General features: G+C 35.0%; 1 protein-coding gene across 2 annotated transcripts in view; it reads left to right on the top strand.

Moving 5' to 3' along the window:
• Positions 1–20,960, top strand: part of ZBBX (zinc finger B-box domain containing) — a 151,761-nt gene that overhangs the window by 104,689 nt on the left and 26,112 nt on the right. For both annotated transcript variants that reach the window (XM_003416255.3, XM_003416256.3), the window contains exons 9-14: positions 2,392–2,512; positions 8,185–8,294; positions 8,659–8,759; positions 10,387–10,466; positions 13,191–13,333; positions 16,185–16,492. In XM_003416255.3, coding sequence (XP_003416303.2) covers positions 2,392–2,512; positions 8,185–8,294; positions 8,659–8,759; positions 10,387–10,466; positions 13,191–13,333; positions 16,185–16,492 — 863 coding nt within the window. The remainder of the gene's footprint in view (positions 1–2,391; positions 2,513–8,184; positions 8,295–8,658; positions 8,760–10,386; positions 10,467–13,190; positions 13,334–16,184; positions 16,493–20,960) is intronic.

Here is a 20,960-nt window from a genome sequence, read left to right as displayed (position 1 = left end):
TGCAGGATGGGACAGTGTTATGTTTTGTTGTGCATAGGATTACTATGAATAGGAACCAACTTGATGGAACCTAGCAACAACAACTTACTAATATGTATAGATACTAATGAATACATAATGTTCATGTACTACATATATATATATACTATATACTTCGTATTATTATCTTACTACAAATGATATTGAGTATCTTTTTATGTTTCCTGACTATTTTCTTTAGCAATGTGCTTTAAATTTCCAAGATTTCTAATTATTTCTGTTATGGATTTTTAACTTAATTTTATTTTGGTTTCCAAGGCCTCTTTATTTCCCTCAAAGTAAAAGTCAAAGGCCTTGCTAAGAGGCTGTTGGCCTCGAAGGTTCTATGTGATGTGACATCTGTTATTATTGAGAACTCATCTCTTGTTACTCCCCTTGCTTATTCAGTCTCAGCCACACTGGCCTGGGTATTCTCAAACACTTCAAGCATACCTTCACCTTAGGACTTTTGTGCTGTGTTTTAAGGAAAATACTCACAACCCCATCAGTATAAGCCATGGAGCATCTCGTAAAAGGTAGCAAGTGAAGCGTGAAGCAAGGCAGCAAACAAAAGCCTAGGTTACATAGCTTATGTGACATTTTGCTGGGAGCCATGCCTCTAGATTTGTTTACTGTAAGCAATCCTAAACCAGCTACATCCTGCTAAAAGCATTACATAGCTAAAGTTTCTTCTCCTAGAAAGCATCATTAATCTACTTGCCAGGAGTACCAGTTAACAACATAATTTTAACATTAACCCAGGTCACCTGCTGTATTAATTACCTAGGACTGCATAAAAAGAACTATAGGTTGGGTGGTTTACAAGAACAGAAATTTATCGTCTCACAGCTCTGGAGGCCAGAAGTCTGAAATCAGGCTATTAGCCATGTTGATTCCTTCCAAGGACTCTGAGGAAGAATCTACTCCATGCCTCTCTCCTGACTTCTAATGATGGCTGGTGATCCTTGGCATTTCTTGGCTTATAGATTTTTCACTCCAAATCTCTCCCTCCATCTTCACATGGCCACCTCCCCTCTGTGTTTCTGTGTCTGTATACCTTTTCCTGTTTTGTAAAGATACCACTCATATTTGGTTACCTGTATGACCTCATGTTAACTTAATTGACAACTACTTCAAAGACACTATTTCTAAACAAGGTTACGCTTACAAGTACTGGGGCTTAGAACATTAATGTATCTTTTTTGAGGAAACAATTCAATTCATAACACCTGACATCTTTTTTTCCTGAGTATCTACCAGTGGTTGGAATTGGCTGGATGGCAACAAACAACAACAATGGCAGAAAAGGGAAACTTAAATGCCAGCTGATTTAGCACCTTCCAAATTACTCCTCTAGGTTTGTGATTATCTCTCAAGCACAATGACTCTTCTTTTTCAACTGCACAGAAAAATAAATAAATAAAAATGAGTTCTTATATTTTCTTTCAGTTCCTCTGTCAACAAATCTTTTGTCTTTCAAGGAAAGGGAGACTCCAAGTGGAGACATTTTTTTTTCCCCATTACTTCTTCATGTCCTGAACTCCTCTTCTTTCAGTTTAATGAATTCTGGTGGAGTTTTGCAGAACTTTTTCTAATTGCTTCCTTCAACATTGGTTTACTCTTTGGGAACAATAGGAGTGGGACAACTCACATTCTTTTGGTTTGTATCTGTTGCTGGTATTTTGCCTTAAAGTCTATTTTTCCAACTTTACTTTTTTTAATTCTCCTCCTCCTCCTCCTGTTTTTTTTTTTTTTTTTTCCTCTTTTTTACTGTTGTAGAGAGAGGAGTGATACCTGGGAGAGCAGAGAGACTAGTAATCTTGGATTTGTACTGTTTTCTTTCCCAGAAACCTTCATCATTTCTAAATATGTCTTAATAATGTTTTTAATTTAGTAACACTTCATAAATATTTTAAGCATCTGTAAGTAAATTGCCACATGGATATAAATTCATGAAGATGGTTGTCTCCTGCAGGTGCCATTCTGAATTATTTATTTTCTATTTCCCATAATGTGTAAATATTTTTGTCAGTGGCCATAATGCATACCTTTATGCATGTATGTTTATTGAATATGGAATGCATCTGTTTCTATTTCTATTTCTCCTCTAAAAGAATTAGTTGCTTTAAAAAACTTTGTGAATAATAAGAGCTTTTCATTTCAAGGGATTATTGAAGAAAGTATCTGTAATGTTATTTAATAAATGATCAATGTTTAACTCCTGTACATTCTTTAAACCTGAAACTGTTGATTATACACATAAATATCAATGTGCATATGCCTCAAAAAAGGTAAGTTCTATATCTTGAGAGAAGATATGATAATTTATAGACTAGGTTACATTGATTATGCATGTTGTATTTATTTTTGTAGGCTCAATGGAAGCATGTGAAGTACAGACTAATCTGAAAATTTGGAGTGAACCACTTGAGATTGAATTTAAAGAAGACAGTCTATCCTATATGGAAAAGTTATGGCTTAAAAAGCACAGGAGGTATTATCTAAAATATACAACATTAATAAGAAACATAGAAACTAATTATATTCCTTACTGTGTGATATGCCATTTTGTATCAATTTTATGTGTATGCTTCTTATTTGCATAAATAATTTTAAAACAATATTAAATGCCTTTGAAGCTTCTACTGTTCTAATAAGAATTTTAATTCAACGTATGAATATGATGCATCATTAATTTAGGGTTTGCCTTGAGAAATAAAAATGTATATATGGGAAAAGACACAAATGCGGTAGAGAATTTAAAAATAATAGCAAAAATAGTCTGATAAATTGCAGGTAACTTTTAAGAATTACTATCAGATTTCTTGTATTTGCATAAACTTTTAAGGCTACACTTATCAGAATCTACTTTTAAGTTAATTAAATCTTTGATTTTATAGTTTTATTAATAGTAATCTAGTGGATTTTATTCAAAGATGCACCATTTCATATGTTATTTAAAATATTAAACTAGTAAGTATTAGAGTAATTCATAATTTTACCGTTATATAAGAACTATAGAATTTCAGACTTGGGAAGTACTGTTAATGGCCTCCAACTCAGTTTGCCTACAAATCACCTGGAAACTGTGGAAAAATACAGATTGTCAGTAGGTCTGGGGTGGGGCCTAGATTCTGCATTTCTCTCAGTTCCTAGGTGAGGCTGAGGTCGATGTTGCTAATCTCTGGACCACATTTTCAGGAGTAAAATGATGAAGGACTTCTCTAGGATGTTCCTGGGAAGCGGCCATCAAGCCCTTGCTGCACCGTCAGTCATACAAAACTATCTCCTGAGGCAGCCCATTCCATCATTGGAGAATTTTGCTTGATAAAATATCTCCTTGTAAACTGTAACATGTCTCTAGTTAGTCTTGAAACTTGGTCTTAATTCTACTCGTTAAGCTCATACAGGACTAATCTTTCTTCTCTATGGCACCCTTCAGGGTCTTTAATTCAAGCCTCATTTCTCTCTCGAGACTTCGGTTTGAAAGATTAACATTTTCCCTCAGCTTTCAACAGTTTGTCATGTCATATTTTTTTAGACATTCTACTTTGAAATAAGATAAACAGAAGAGTTGCAAAAACAGTGCAGAAAATTCCTATATACTGTCAGCCCAGCTTTCCCTAATGTTAACATTTTATATAATCATAGCATATTTATCAAGACTAAGAAATTAACACTGGTACAATAGTATTGTGTAAATGACCAACTTTATTTGTATTTCACCAGTTTTTCCACTAATGCCCTAATTCTGTTCCAGTATCCAATCCAGGATCCCACATTACATTTTGTTGTCATGTCTATTTAGCCTCTTTCAATCCTTTCCTTGTTTTCATGACCTTGACACTTTTGAAGAGTACTTTACATGTACATCATAGAATGACCTTCAACTTGGGTCTGTCTGATGTTTTTTTCATGGTTAGATTGAGGCTAAACATTTTCAAGAAGAAACTCTAGAGATGATGTGCCCTTCTCAGTGCATGATACCATGGGATCATCCTGTCAATAGGTCTGCACACAGTTAAGGTAGTGTTCACAAAGTTTCTCCTTGTAAAGTCACTGTTTTCCCTTTTTTTTAATCAATATTTAAAGGAGATACTTTGAGACTATGAAAATATTATTTTCCCTTAAGCTTTCACCTACTGATTTTAGCATTCATCAGTGGATTTTTGCCTGCAGCAGTTATTATTCTGAGACTGTATTGGAGATTTTCTATTTCTTTTATTCCATCTACTTTTATTAATTAGAAGTCTTCTTCAGGGATGAGCTGTTCCTTATTCTCCTTTCATTTCTCATGAATATTTATTTTATTCTTTAGATTAATATTCAATACTCTTGTTATTTACTTTGTGACTCAAATTGGTCCTGCTTTAGCTATTGGAATCTCTTTCAGAATCATGCCTTTGTCCTTCTGACATGTCCCTATCCTTCCTTGTTGTTCGGTTTGTTTTGAGAATTTATTTTATTGGCTCCCGAGATGTATTTTCCTGGCTCCAGACCTGGAATCACTTCTTCGAGGAAATCTGCTTCATTTTATTCTGAATGGTATCAGAAACCAAGATAGGGTCCCTACATGGACTCATAGCTACTCAGGCATCACAGCTTCCAGGCCTCTTCAGAGGAAAAAGCTAGCAAATTTCTGTGTATCTATACTAACCCCTCTATACACATGCATATACAGCTAAATTTATTTCTGTACCCATCTATCTGGTTACCTATTAAACATGAGTTCACGCATCTCTGACTCCAAACCAGCACCACAGTGTTCATTTAGCATTCTCCCTTTGCTTGTTTTATAATTTCTTTCACCTGTAATGAGAAACCTGGCTCTCAATATACATAATATATTTAATAATTTGTTCAATCCTAGTATACATATAAAGTAGTTTCAGAATTGTTAACTCATATCCCTGGGAGGAACAAATTTACTAACTATAGTGAACTGTTTTTGAAATGTGCTTTTTGTCTTTAGCCTAAAGAATCCAGTCCAAGCCCTGTTCTCCAGTCACTTAGACCAGCTTATATCATTCCTACCTCCTTCAATGTGGTTATGCCATTTGTTAGGCTCCCCGTATACCATAGCTGGTTTTTTATATTTGCATAGATTAATATTGTGATATATGGTTCTCTGAGTTTTAACAAATGCATAGAATCATCTAACCACCACGTACCGAAATGAAAAATTCCATCACCTCCAAAATACACTTGTACTCTGCCTCTGTGGCTGCTCCCTCTTCATTTCTGCAACCTCTGGCAACCACGGATCTATTTACTATCCTATAAATTTGCTTTTTCCTGAATGTCATGTAAGTGAAATCATATGTAGCCTTTTGTGACTGCTTTCTTTACTTAGCAAAATGCATTTAAGATTCATTTATGTTGTTGCATGGATCAATAGTTTAGTCCTTTTTTTTGGCTGAATAGTATTCCATCATCTTGATATACCACAGTTTATTTATCCATTTATTTGTTGAAGTACATCCTGATGGTTTCTACCTTTTGGCAATTATGACTAAAGTGGCTATAAACATTTTTAGTTTGGTAAATACCTGGGAGTGGGATTGCTGGGTATAGCTCTATGAGAAACTGCTGAACTGCCAAATGTTTTTCAAATTGGCATTACCTTCAGCAGTATATGCCACAGCAAAAACACCTTCACGTTCATATCGTGGGAGTCAATTTTATCACCCTTTTGGTTTGGTGGAAGTTTTAAAAATATCCTCAGGTTCTGTTACTGCTCATCAGTTCAGTGTAAGGCCCAGGCTGTGAGTTCCAACACACATCCATAGGTTAGCTTTTTAAATAGTGTAGTATGTTTTGTGGACTCTGTAGCTTTAGAGAGCTTGGGTGATAACGAACAGTTAATGCACTTGGCTACTAACTGAAAGGTTGGAGTTTGAGTTCACACATAGGTACTTTGGAAGAAAGGCTTGGTAATCTACTTCTGAAAAATCAGCCATTGAAAATCCTATGGAACATAAGCAGCAAAAGACAAAATAAATAAATGGGGCCTCATAAAAATTAAAGACTTTTGTTCTTCAAAAGACTTACCAAAAAAAAAAAAAAAGTGAAAATACAGCTACTGACTAAGAGAATATCTTTGGAAACCATACATATGATAAGAATCTAATAACCAATATATATAATAAAACTTAACAAAAAGACGACCCAGTCATAAAATGGGCAAAGGGCTTGAAGAGACACTTCACCAAAGAGGCATTCGAAGGGCCACCAAGCTCGTGAAAAAATGCTAAACATCGTTAGCCAGCAGAGAGATGCAAGTCAAAACTACAATAAAATACCATTTCACTCCCACTACGACGGATAAGATTAAAAAAAGAACAAATATTCACAAAGATATGAGGAAATTGGAACCCTTATTCATTGCTGGTAGAAATGCAAAGTGATACAACTGTTTTGGAAAATAGTGTGGCAGTTACTCAAAAAACTAGAAATAGAACTAATATATGACCCAGCAATTCCATCCTAGCTGTATACACAAAAGACTTGGAAGCAGAGACTCACACAGAGACATGTACCTATTGTTCATTGCAGCACTATTCACAGTAGCCAAAAAAGGTAGAAACAACCTAACTGCCCTTCAACAGATGAATGGATAAATAAAATGTGGTACAGTGGAATACTACTCAGCTAGTAAGAAAGAAAGTCTTAATACATGCTACCATATGGATGGAGCCTGAAGACATTATGTTGAGTGAAATAAGCCAATCACAAAAGGACAAATATTGTGTGACCTCACTTACATAAAAAGACAAAAACAGGCAAATGTACCAGAGGTGGGAGGCAGGAGGAAATGGGGAGTGGTTATTGCTTGTGGAGTACTGACTTTCTGTTTATGAAAAAATCACATTAAGTGTAGGGTTGCACAGCCAGTTAATGTAATTGCCGTCAGTAAGTTGTACACCTGGAAAATCTTGAATTGGCAAACGTTACGTGATAAATATATTTACAATGACAAAAAAAAAAGAAAAAAAGGATTAGCTGCTGAGGCTGTTTATAAACAACCAAACACCTTATGGGACTTGGTTCCTTGGTTTGGAGGTTTAGGGTCACGGTTTCATGGGACATCCTAGCTAATTAGCCTAATACTGTGTTTAGTGTTTCTTTTCTACCTTCTAGTTCCTGGCGTAGTACCTGGGTCTTAAAGGCTTGCAAATGGCCATCCAAGTTATAACATTTGGTCTCTGTTTGGCTGGAGCAATAGTGGAAGAAGGAGAGTCAGGAATAGAAGGTGTAAATGGGATGTGTGGCTAATTGCTCCCATGAACAACTGCCTCCTTTGCCGTGAGACCAGTGTTTGGCTGCCACTACTGAAGAGTTTGTTCAAAGATTCTACAGAGGAATCCTGATTAAAAGGGGGAAATGCAGAACATGATTTCAAATTCTCATGGAATTCAGATTTTCTGGAGCTGTGGGGGCTGGATGATCCCCTGAAACTATTGCCCTGAAATAATCTCTAAACCATCTCTAAACCTTAAAACCTAACCCTGAAGTCTTCTTAAAACCAAATAGTAGGTTAGCTTAACTAGTAAAGAATAGCTGCCTTGAGCATCATGCTCTTTTAAGATCTATCGATATGGGCTTAAACTGACAGCAGCAACTAGAAAGATTAGATGGGAAACTTAAGGGGTAGTGAGTTTATATTAATGGGGAAGGAACAACTTGGAAAAGGAAGGTGAGAATGGTTGCACAACTCAGAGAATGTAATCAATGTTTCTGAATTGTGCATACAGAAATTGTTAAATAGGTATATGTTCTGCTGTGTATAACAACAACAAAAATAAAATATTAAAAAAAAAAACAACCCTAGAGGAGCACAGTTCCATTCTCACACCCATGGGGTCTCCATGAGTCAGAATGGACTCTATGGCAAGTGGTACTGACATTATAACTTTGATTTTCCTTCTGAAAAAATACAATAGAAACAATAAGGTATGCAATTAAAAAAATCACATGTGATGTCAATTTGATTTACAAAGCTATTTTAGTTGATTAAAATTTTATTATACAATCATACTTTTTTTTTTCTTGAATTAAAGGTACAGCTATGTTTCCATCATTAACTTGCTATACTCCTTGCGCAATCAAGATCTTGTTTGGGGCTGTTTCAGATAATGTATTTAAGTCTTTTAATTTTTTTTTTAGAACTCTACAAGATCACCTTCTTAACATGCAACCAAATAAATTCATACTTTCTTGTAAAACCACTCGTGAGACACAGTTTTCCCCAGACGGAAGCGAAGAAGAAAGTGATGGTCAGTTCGGCCTTGATACTTTCACATTTATTACTTCAATTTAAATGCACCAAAAATTCACCAGCAACTAGTGTATCATTCTAGCGTATCAATCCAGTGGATCATTTTGAACTAGACAATGCAGTCCTTGAGCTGCCGGTCAAAATCCTATATACTCTCTTCTTTCCATTCCCTAGATTTATTGTACTTTAATTAAAATAGTTTCATTTAAAAATTGAATGCCAGTTCAGCTTGATCTGGGGAATTAAAAGTGTTTATATATTTGCATGGCTGCACAGCATATTGTTGGTTATGCTGCTTTAAAGAAAGGACGTTATTAGGTAGGATATATTCTTTAACATTTTTTTCTAATCTTACTTCCTAGTTGAAGAGACCAAAGTGCAATGCCCAGAGCTTTTTCTGCCCATAGAAGAATTAAAAATAGAGAGACCCGAGCCATCTCTAAAGATAGTAGAACTGGATGATGTAAGTGCATAATGACCACTCACATTACTAAACCAACAGGAATTTAATAGTGTATAGCTTCAACAACGTTATTTTCAACAATGTTTCTTTTATAATTCTACATAGTTTAATGAGTTTACAAGTGCTGGAATTTAAACATACTCATAGAAATAAAATAGAGTATTGTTTTTAATGTAGAGAGTGAATTTGTTAACTGAATTGATATTTTGCCATATGGGAGGTGAGAAGACATTTTACAGTTTTGACTTGTAGAAATGTAATTTGATATTTGTTAAATTTATTTCTTTATGTTATCAGACTTTTAAACAAAAGTTAGTGTCATTGTATGGTGTCTATTTAATAACATTTAAGTTTTTTTTTTAAGTGTAAATTTAGTTCCATGAATGTCATTTAAAATTATTTTCTATTCAAAGGAAAAAACAGTATTTAAGATTTAAGTGACTTTGTGTAATAATGGAGGAGACCTGGTGGCACAGTGGTTAAGAGCTTGGCTGCTAACCAAAAGTTAGCAGTTCCAATCCACCAGCCACTCCTTGGAAACCCTATGGGACAGTTCTACTCTGTTCTATAGGGTCACTATGAGTCAGAACCAACTTGGCGGCAGCGGGAGTATAATAATATAATAATAATAACTTGAATACAGCTGTATTATTTATCTTACATTAAGTAGAATCAGCCAAGTAGAGCCGGTTTAAGGTATGACACAATACATATCTGACTTTCTAGTCATCTAGTAACCCAGCATACCTCTTGCCGTAGAAATTTTTGGTTGTAACAGACGTTGTTTAGGTTGATGCCTTCTAATTTTTTCCCCCCTCTGGGGGGATATTAGCAACTTGTTTTTTTTTTTTTTTTTTCAATTTATTTTGTTGTTGTTAAGTATATACATGCAAAACAAGCACCAATTCAACCGTTTCTACATGTATAATTCGGTGGCATTGATTACATTCTTCCAGTTGTGCAACCATTCTCACTCTCCTTTTCTGAGGTGTTCCTCCCCTATTAACATAAACTCACTGCTTCCAAGGTTACTCTCATCTTGCAAGTTGCTATTGTCAATCTGATACCATATAGATAGATCTTGAAAGAGCATGATGCTCAAAGCAGACATTATTTACTAGTTAAGCTAAATTGTTGCCCGGTTTTAAGAAGACTTCAGGGGATATTTTGTTTTAAGATTTAAGCATTATCTCTGGGAAACTTCTTTATTTCTCTTTTGGCTGAATTTGATCTATTGGACAAATAAATATACACATGGACATTCATATACATACACGTGTACACACTATTCATTAAATTATTGATATATACAGTAAACTTATGCCAGTCAGAGAATTAAAAACATCTTAATCACTGATCTACTTGGCACTTTGTAGGTGCATAATAAAATATAAGTTGTTATTGTTGTTTCTGGGCATGATAGTAGTAATAACACAGCAAATGCCCTCAATAAATATCTGGTGAATTTGTTGAATTCTCATGGAACTCATGTTTTATGGCATGTAGCTAAAGAGCCCATGAAATAATTTATAATTAGAAAATATGCTAAGTAACATCCACAAGTTATCTGGTTAATGTATATTAAATATATTGAACATGCTAATATTATACAACATATTTTAATAAGACTTATGAAGAGGAATTTGAAGAACCAGGAAATGTTGTGCCTTACAAAGTTGAATTACCTGATGCAGACAGTAAACAAAGGTAAGATCTTTCTAACTTTCTTTGGATGCTGTCTTAGACATCTAGTGCTGCTGTAACAGAAGTACCACAAGTGGGTGGCTTTAACAAACAGAAGTTTATTTTCTCACAGGCTAGTAGGCTAGAAGTCCAAATTTAGGGTTTGAACTCCAGGGGAAGGCTTTCTCTGTTGGCTCTGGAGGAAGGTCCTTGTCATCAGTCTCCCCCTGGACTAGGAGCTTCTCTGCACAAGAACCCCAGGTCCAAGGGATGCACTTTTCTTAGTGGTATTAGGTCCCCCTGTCTCTCTGCTGGCTTCTCTCTTTTGTATCTCAAAGGAGATAGGCTCAAGACACAATCCAATCTTGTAGATAGAGTCCTGCCTCATTATAACTGCTGCCTATCCCACGTCATTGACATCGTAAAACCAAAACCCATTGCCATGAGTCGATTCTGACTCACAGTGACCCTATAGGACAGAGTAGAACTGCCCCGTACGATTTCCAAGGAGCACCTGGTAGATTCAAACTACTGAACTTTTGGTTAGCAGCCGTAGTTCTTAACCACTACACCACCAGAGTTTCCATTAACATCATAGCAGTAGGATTTACAACACATAGGAAAATCATATTAAATGACAAAATGGTGGACAATCACACAATACTGGGAATCATAGCCTCACCAAATTGATACGTATATTTTTGGCTGACACAATTCAATCCATGGCAGATGCTTATTAAAAATCCACAAAAAATTAATTCTCTCTCTAAATGAGAAATTCATGTTAAAAATTTGTAACTTTACTGTTAGAGTATATTTTGCTTAAGCCAGGGTTTAATTTATGTACACAGTATAGCTAATATTTGTCAATTTCCAGCAATTAGAAATTATCTGTAATGATATGTTTGTCCTTTTACCTAATATTGGGATTATTTAATAGTTACTTCTACATTTAGGAATTGCAGTTATTTGAAATAGTTGTGCTTTTATTTATCTAAAGATACTGTTTGAATTTGCGTCATTTAGTTTCTATGAATGCTAAATAAAAACAGTTATGTAAATGATTAGATTGAGAGACACAAAGAGCTCCTGAACTATAGATTATTTCCTGGGTAGATTTTTCTAGGTAATAAATTAAATAAATGAAATATAATGATTTACTTTATAACTGTTAGATAGAATTTTGTCATTTCTAAATGAAAACTAATATCTAACTGTTAATGTTAAAATTTACTCCAAGTTCGCAATTCTTATTTGGAGTAAAACATTACTCCAAGTTCTTGTGAAATTTTAGTTAGAATTACAGGTGTTTTGATCACGAAGCACTAACTTCAGTAACCAGGGGAATGAAGTTCCTACTAGGTAGCTTCTATTATAATTCTTTTTTTATATGGTCAGATCAACTTATGTCCTTGTCAGTATTTTGTAACAACTAATTTTTTATGAGCCTAAATGGAGCCCTGGTTGCATAGTGGTTAAAGTGCTTAGCTTCTAACTGAAAAGTCAGTGGTTTGAACCCACCAGCCACACCATGGAAGAAAGATATGGTAGTCTGCTTCTGTAAAGATTCACAGCCTTGGAAACTCAATGGGGCAGTTCTGCATGTCCTATAGGGTAACTGTGAGTCGGAACTGACTCTGCGGCAATGGGATGAGCCGAAGTAATGCCTTTGGACACCCCTGCCCCCAAATAGCAAAAAAAAAAAAAAGTGGTTGGATACACAGACACAGATATCTCGAAGCAAATACGCGTTTGGCACCTGGATTTTGGCAAGAGACAACTTTCTTGCCAAAAGATAAAAGGTTTCTGGCCATTTTTATATCCTCAAGGAAATGAGTAGCATTTCTGCTCTTTAATTTTATTCTTCTGTATATCTTATCACATATCTTTGCTTTGACCCCATGTACAGTGTTAGAAAAAATTACTGATTGTGGTTTGGCCGTAGCTTTACAGCTTAGGTTTGGAGGTGCCACATGAACTTTATCTCCCTCCTGACTATGTGACACAAGACAGCCTTTTCGGTTAAATATAATCCATGAAATTTTATGATGGTACTTTGTAGAGCTTACATAAATATGATGCATTATTAACTTTACAGAAAATGTTATTTAAGTTGTAACTATGCTTACAGGTTGTAATCATCATTAAAAAGTTGAAACCTTAATACCACATACTGCTTTTTTACTATTAAAGTTCATTGATGAACAAATAATATGTTCATACAGTCGTAAAGGAGCCCTGATGGCGCAGTGGTGAAGAGCTTGGCTACTAACAAAAAGGCAGTTTGAATCCATCAGCTGCTCCTTGGAAACCCTATGGGGCAGTTCTGCTCTGTCCTGTAGGGTTGCTATGACTCAGAATCAACTCAATGACAATGGGTTTGCGTTTTTTTTTTTTTTGGTTTATGGTAGTAAAACTTTGATTTCAATGAGCTCGAAAGAGAACTTTCCATTTTTAGAAAAATATAGGAAACTGAACTTATTTTGGAAACCCTTATGGTTTAAAAAATCAACTTTCAGTTGAAATATTTCAGTTAAATCAGTTGCCTATTCCTTTTACATTCATAGTATTAAATAGTTATTCATAGTTTAGGATGCTATCTCAGTAAGGATAAAACAAATAGTAACTTAATATGAATAACCTTATTCTATTTGGCCTTTACTTGTATTTGTTTTAATAACTGGGATTTTTTAAAACTTTTTTTAATCATTTCTTTCAACTCTGTTTCTTTGTTTCTATACATGAAAGTTGGACATTTCATGATTATCAAAAGAATAATCTTCCATGTGAAAATGACATCCATCAACATTATGTTTTCACTAAGGGAAAAATAGACCTCTTAAAATTTTGTCTGACCAGCAGCACTTCGTATTATAAAGATAACTCAAAAGGTAACTTCTTCTTATTTATTAATATTATTAACAACAAATGTTAGTAATTTAATAAAACCAAGAGTTACTCTTGTAGTCTATAAGACTACTATGCTGTTCATTTTAAAACCAAAAGTTTATTAATTGGTAGAAAATTGGTTGAAAATACTCTTTTTAATCAGTGAACAGCACTGTCTGTATTCAGAAGGAAGTGTAGGTGATATACACCTCTCTAAAAGTTATAGTGGACCAAGCTAGGAATGAAGAGATCACAGGGAAGAACTTACAGTGACAAAAGTCTGACTGACATTCGTTGCCCTCACTTGCATTGAACATTTTACACAACTATTCAAATAAGATACAAAGTTTCACATTAGGGGTAAAAGCAAAACCAAACCAAACCTTTTGCTGATGTTTCTACATTTTTGTTGCTCAGAGTTTCAATGGGATCTATAGATTAGAGTGCTGTATGGAAACATCTGGTTCCCGTTCCCAGTTGGTGAGATCATTATTCAATGATAGTCACAGCAAAGTTTCTTGGTTTGAAAGTCAGATTTTGGTTTCTGCCATTAAATCACTGTGTGACCTTGATCATGTCCCTTACTTTTTTAGACCTCATTTTCCTCAGCTAAAATGTAGGAACTAGATTGTTTCCAAGCTGCTTCTCGAATATTATATTTGAAGACCTACCTGGGATTTTAAGAAAAGAAAACAATAAACACATTTTCTGTGAAAATTTGAGAGATGCTAGAGAGCATTGTATAAAATAACTAGTTATAAAACACTGATGATCACCTTCTGACTGGATAGCAGAAGGTAGAGGACAGCAATAGATTTGTGGCTGTCCTGGGTTTTTTTGGGTAAGCCACTAAACCATTATGGCCACCTATGACTATAGTGGAGCCCTGGTGGCACAGTCGCTAAAAGCTCAGCTGCTAACCAAAAGGACAGCAGTTCAAATCCACCCTCTGCTTCTCAGAAACCCTGTGGAACAGTTCTACTCTGTCCTATAGGGAATCGACGGCAATGGATTTGGTTTTTTAGTTTTATGAACTATACCAACATGAGAATCCACAACTTTGCAGGGCTCCAGACCCGATCCAGAAGTGAGCATTGTCTGACCAACCTGGAGCATGGTGCTTCAATTGCTTTTGGGGAAAATGGTGAACATACATACCTATGAGTGTTACATTAAAGACACCTAATTTTTTTTTTTTTTGACTTAACTGAGCTTCCAATGAATAGAAATACACTAAATTAAATCACACCTATACTTTATGCATTATATTTTGACTGGTTTAATTGTCAGTCCTTCAGCGGTAATGGATTCCAGCAGTAGACTGTTATAATCTTGCCAAAATGCTGTAGAGGTTATTTGTAGGCATTTTTAAATGCAGGAAATGGCTTCTATTTTTACCAAAATATTGGATAATTTCTTATCAGGCTTAGGAGAGAAGTACAGCACTATTGTGGAAGTTTTGTTAAATTGAATAGCCTTTAGAACATTTTCCTTATAAGAGTTTCTCTCTAACATATTTACATGTTCTTTCATTTCTCATAATATTTCTGTTTAAGAGGTGATAGTAGTTGGAAATATAAGTTCTAAATACTATTTGTAATTGCTGAGATATATGAAACATTTGATTGTAACAAGTAAGTCTTTTGGGTTGTAAGGCAGAATTTTAATCACTGGAGACCATTTTCATCATAGTGGTGTTGTTGTGTGCCTCGAGTAGATTCTGAATCAATAGGCCCTATATAGGGTTCCCTAAACAGTAATCTTCATAGGAGAAGATCACCGTGTCTCTTCTCCTGTGGAGCTGCTGGTGGGTTCTAACTGCTAACCTCTTGGTTAGCTGCCAAGCTCTTAACCATTGTGCAGCCAGGACTTCTTATTTTCGTCACAGCCTGTACTATTTTATGCAGCTAATTTTTTTTTTTTTATTTATAGAGACAATGTATTTTTAATGAAAAGAGAATAAGAAATAATTACATTAAGCTGCATTAAATCCAGATAATGGCATATATACTTTTGTTAAGATAAAAGCAATATTTTAAAATAACTCTGATAGAATTTTCAGTCTAGAAAATCTAGACCAGGATTTCACACCCCTGGCTGCACATTTTAATCACCTGGAGAATTTAGAGAAAAAAAAAAAAAGACCCATACCTGATTCTGGCTCCCAGAGTGTGATTGAACTGGTTTGGGGCCTGGCCCATACACTGACAGTTTTAAACAGCTCCTTTAGATGACTCCAATGGGCAGTCAGGTTGAAAACCAGTGATCTAAACCAAGTGATTTACTAAAGCAGGCATAATGAGGTGGGTGACTAAGAAAGTCTGGCTCATTTTGTAGCTTTCCAGAGGCAGGTGTCCCAGCTTACACATTTTCTGTGCCTCTGACTGCTGCTGCCCTTTCATCAGGCAGATTTCCTTTTGCCCTCTCCTCATCACTAGGAAGGCAGGCAGGCCAGGGGAGAGGTAAATGTGGCGCTTAGATCCCCTCTGCATTACATCACCTGAATTACTGTTGTAAAATCTGAATGGGAGAGAGGCTGGGGAAGTGGGAATTGAACCAGAGGGTGAAATAAAATTTGCATCTATTTCAAGATTTCATTGCAAGATAAAATCTTGCCTCCTTCCATTAATTAGTCTGGCTCAGGAAGGTTTGGCTGTATAAGTAAATATGATTACCGTGTATGACCGTAAGCAGAAGAAAAGTATTTTAGCACTGAGACACCCATAAAGAAATTTTGATGATTAGTATTTATTGATAGTATTACGACACAGAACTTTAGGTTTATAAACCGTTTATTCTATTTAATTATTTAAATATATTTATTTACCTTTTGTAAATGTGTGTTTTCAACAGCAGAAACTCCAAATACAAATTTTGACAGCATTGCTGATCCTGGTGTTTATTCTCCTGCCGGTGAAAAGATAGAGGAAAACAGCTTTCGTGAAAAAAATCTAACAGAGGAAAGTATAGATATAGAAAGTAACCAAAAATCTGCTGATTCCTGTACACCATTTGAGAGCAAGTATTCTTTGCCAAATATAGCTTTAGAAGAACCTTCCATTAAGGAGAAATTATCCCAAGACATCAAAGAATCCTTGGACTTTAGCAATCTGCATGAGAGACCAAACTTACAAGATTCTAAAACTACCAAGTCCGCACAGGTAAATTTCTGTTATGTTTATCACATTACAGGTTTTATAAGAAATTACTTAAAATTTTGTATTGAAACAATACACTCTTAAATGTTACTTTCTATTGAAGTTAAAATATGATACCTTATACTATCATGAGATAATGGAAGAGTGACTCATCTGGGAAAGAATGCAGTGACTTACAGGACAAATTCTCTGTGGTAATGCCATTATGACAAATGGCTTTCTATGATAAATAATACTTCAAGGCCCACCTCATGAACCACAGTAAGAGTGCTGTTACTTTTCTAAATGAAATTCATTATTATGAATAATTTAGTATAATAAATCCTCTTTCTAGCTTTTTACTATAAAATAGTCACTGGTTTAATGAAATGTATGCTGGTATGTGGGTAGAACTGGTTTCTGTTGCTTAATTTAAGTGTAGGGTGAAGCATGTAATTCTATCAGGAACATGACTAGCATTGTGTGTTTCTTCTTAGTGGAAAAAATAGTAAAGTAGCTCATTACTGCCAATTTTTTAAAAACTATATTTGAATCTCTGTTTTATATACTGGAAATCTTAATAATTGTAATTATTATTAATACATTGGTTGGAAATTGAGCAAATAACAAACATTTTTCACTCCATTAAAGTCATTTGAAACAAATTTCAAAGGTGTCTAAATTGAAAGGGAACCCCCTCTCCAAAAAAAAGTGGAAGAATAAACACTTAAGCTGCTGCTAATTATGCCTGGCAGATTAGATTTCTTGTCATCTCTTATATCCATGTGAGCTGAGAAATCAGAACTAAGACCTCTGCAAAAAGCTTAGACTCCTAAAAGTCTGCTCAGTCACTGAAGGAATATACTGGGAGAAATTTCCACGGATGTAACAAGATGAAAGCGAATTGATTTCTGCTTGGGATCTGGGCTGGGTAAATAAAATATCTGAAAAATGGAGATCTTTGGCTTTCATTTAGCAGAAGTTTGGATTTTGAACACATACTTCTTGCCTGGAATATCCAAGCCTAGAAGTTAACATTAATGTCAATTTCTATTGACACCCTGATGCATCTGTTAGAACTAAATCCCAATGCTTCTTGTAAAGATATTCCCACAACTAAGCCAAAAATGAATTTCCAAAAATAAAGTCGCGTTGCAGATGAGGTTATCCTGTAAAAGAAGAAACAGTCAATCAAAGGATGATGTTAACAAAATAAATAAGAACTCCAAAGCAGAGAGGCAGTATATTAAAAATACTTAAAGATAGAAAAAAGGAAATAAAAAACATAAGAAAAGAATAAGCTACTAGAAACTGCTGTATAAAAGGCCAATTAAAAAGTTCTAACATTCAAAATATAATCATTGAAATTATAATTGAATGTATTGATTAAACAGCATATCATGTACAGCATATTAGTGACCTGGAAGATAGATTTAAAGAGATTACCTGAATCACAGCAAAGATAAAGAATTGAAAAATATGGAAAAGATACTGAAAAAGATTGACAAAGAATAACAATTTCAAAGCAGGATAAATAAAAATAAATCCTACTGTGACATGTTTTCACCTCATAACAATAAAAACAGAATCTTTAAAACCAACCAGACATAACAGCAGATTTTCTCCAAAGAACAATTATTCTTATCCACAGCAGCAGATAGCCTCAACAACATAACACAATGGAACATTATCTTTAAAGTTCTAAGAGAACTAACAGTTTAGCAAGAGCAATGAAGGATACACTTCAGAAGAAAGAAATTGAATCTAGAAGGAAGATGTGGGATGCAAGAAGTAATGTGTCTGTGTGGGAGGGGGGGTGGCACATATGTTGGATGTATTATAAAACGATTATAATAATGACCAACTTCGAGGTTATAAAAAATTTAAGAATAATATACAAAAATAACTTGTAAGACTGCTAGGTATGTTTAGAGTTAAAGCTTGTAAAATCCTACATTTTAAAGAAGGAGGATAGAGATCATAGATTAACTACATGGTTTTAGTCATGTATATATGTTAAAAATTTCAACAGTAACCATTAAAATACTAGAAATAGAATATGTACTATTCATAATGGTAGTGGAAAGAGGGAATATAGAAACTTGATTGACTGAAATAGTCAGGAAAGAAAAGGCTCAGTGGAAGAATTGTATGGTAGGTATTGGGTATACAACTCTCCATGAGTCACTCACGTTTTTGCCCATCTTGCAAACAAAGGAACTGGCTCCCTTTGTTGCAGAGTGTCTATTCCAGAGTAATTGTATAGCAAACAGCTTTAGGAGATATAGGTCGTATCTCCAAAGCAAAGGGAAGATTTACCGGGCAGTTCTACTCTGTCCTTTAGGGTCGCTATGAGTCAGAATCGACTCGACAGCAGTGGGTGAATATAATAAAGATAATGTCTATCTGTGTGACAAAGGTCAGGCAGGCTTACTGTCTGGTATAAAAAATCAAGTTCCATAAACTTAGGTTTATGGTGGTGCAGTGGTTAAGCACTCAGCTGCTAACCAAAAGGTTGGTGATATAAATCTACAAATCGCTGCATGGAAGAAAGATGTGCCGGTCTGTCTCTGTAAAGATTACAGCCTTGGAAACTCAATGGGGCAGTTCTACCCTGTCCTATAGGGTCACTATGAGTTGGAATTGATGCAATGGCAACGCTTTGGTTTTGGTTTAAAGCTTAGGCTTCCTTTCTTATAGGACAGCCCACTGTATGTACAGGTGTCACCTAGCCCTTTTCTTGATGTTCAGTAGAAATTGGGTTCTGGAGATTGAAGCAAATGCTGATACTCTGGATACTTCTATAGCTGTGAGAAATGAAGTCCCTTTGTCTCTGACAAAGAAGTTTTGTGTCTTCTTCCTGCATCCATGAAATTGTAGTAGGCTTGCAAGTAGGGTAAAAATCTGAGACCCTTTACTGTTCTTGATAGTAAGTGAAAAGAGTAAAGTAAGCTGATAGAAATAAATCCAGTCAGTGGAATAAATGTGAACAGATTACATTGTCTAATTTGTTGTTAGAAACATTCCAAGTTTGAATATAAAACGAAATCCATGTAGATGTTATTTACAAGAAATGTACTTAAAGTATTAAAACGTGTTTTAAAGTAATAATAAAAACTAAAACTAAGTAAATAAATAATAACTTTAATGAAGCAAAAACATTGCCAGGGATAAAAAAAAAAGGGGGGGGTCATTATATATGATAAAAGGAATTATTTACCATGAAGATTAAAATTTTTTTTTTTCAATTTGTATGTACCTACCAATAGAGCTTCAGAAATATGTAGTAAAAATGGATAAAACTACATAAATAGCAGTGAAACGTTGTCTGATATAATGCCAGAAGATGAGCCCCTCAGGTTGGAAGGCACACAAAATACCAGTGGGGAAGAGCTGTCTCGTCTAAGTAGAGTTGACCTTAATGACATGGATGGAGTAAGCCTTTCGGGATCTTCATTTGTTGATGTGGCATGACTCAAAATGAGAAGAAATAGCTGCAAACATCCATTAATAATTGGAACATGGAATGTATGAAGTATAAAGCTAGGAAAATTGAAAGTCATCAAAAATGAAATGGAATACATTAAGATTGATATCCATTAGTGATCTGAAATGGACTGGTATTGGCCACTTGGAATTGGACAATCATATGGTATACTATGCTGGGAAGGACAAATTGAAGAGGAATGGTATACCATTCGTTGTCAAGAACATTTCAATATCTATCCCAATGTACAACACTGTCAGCAATAGGGTAATATCCATATGCCTACAAGGAAGACCAGTTAATACGGCTGTTATTCAAATTTATGCACCAACTATTAAGGGCAAAAATGAGGAAATTGAAGATTTTTACCCACTTCTGCAGCCTGAAACTGATCAAACATGCAATCAGAATGCATTGATAATTACTGGTGATTGGAATGTGAAAGTTGGAAATGAAGAAAGATTGATAGTTGGAAAATATGGCCTTGGTGATAGAAACAACGCTGAAGATTGCATGCTAGAATTTTGCAAGACCAATGACTTATTCATTGCAAATACCTTTTTTTAACAACATAAACAGCAACTGTACCTGTGGACCTCACCAGATGGAGTACACAGGAATCAAATCGACTATATCTGTGGAAAAAGATGTTGGAGAAGCTCAATATCATCAGGCAGAACAAGGCCAAGGGCCGACTGCAGAACAAACCATCAATTACTCCTTTGCAAGGTCAAGTTGAAGCTGAAGAAAATTAGAACAAGTCTATGAGATCTAAAATACAACTTTGAGTATATCCCAACTGAATTTCGAGACCATCTCAAGAATAGATAGATGCAGAGAACACTAATGGCCAAAGACCAGAAGAGTTGTGAAATGACATCAAAGACATCGTACATGACTAAGCGAAAGTTCATTAAAGAGAAAGAAAAGACCAAAACGTATGTCAGAAGAGATTCTAAAACTTGCTCTTGAGCGTAGAGAAACTAAAGCAAATAGAAGAAATGA

The sequence above is a fragment of the Loxodonta africana genome, chromosome 23, assembly GCF_030014295.1.
Source record: "Loxodonta africana isolate mLoxAfr1 chromosome 23, mLoxAfr1.hap2, whole genome shotgun sequence".
NCBI classification, from domain to species: domain Eukaryota; kingdom Metazoa; phylum Chordata; class Mammalia; order Proboscidea; family Elephantidae; genus Loxodonta; species Loxodonta africana.
Note: the sequence above shows the minus strand (reverse complement) of the source record. Positions and strands in the feature narration are given on the sequence as shown.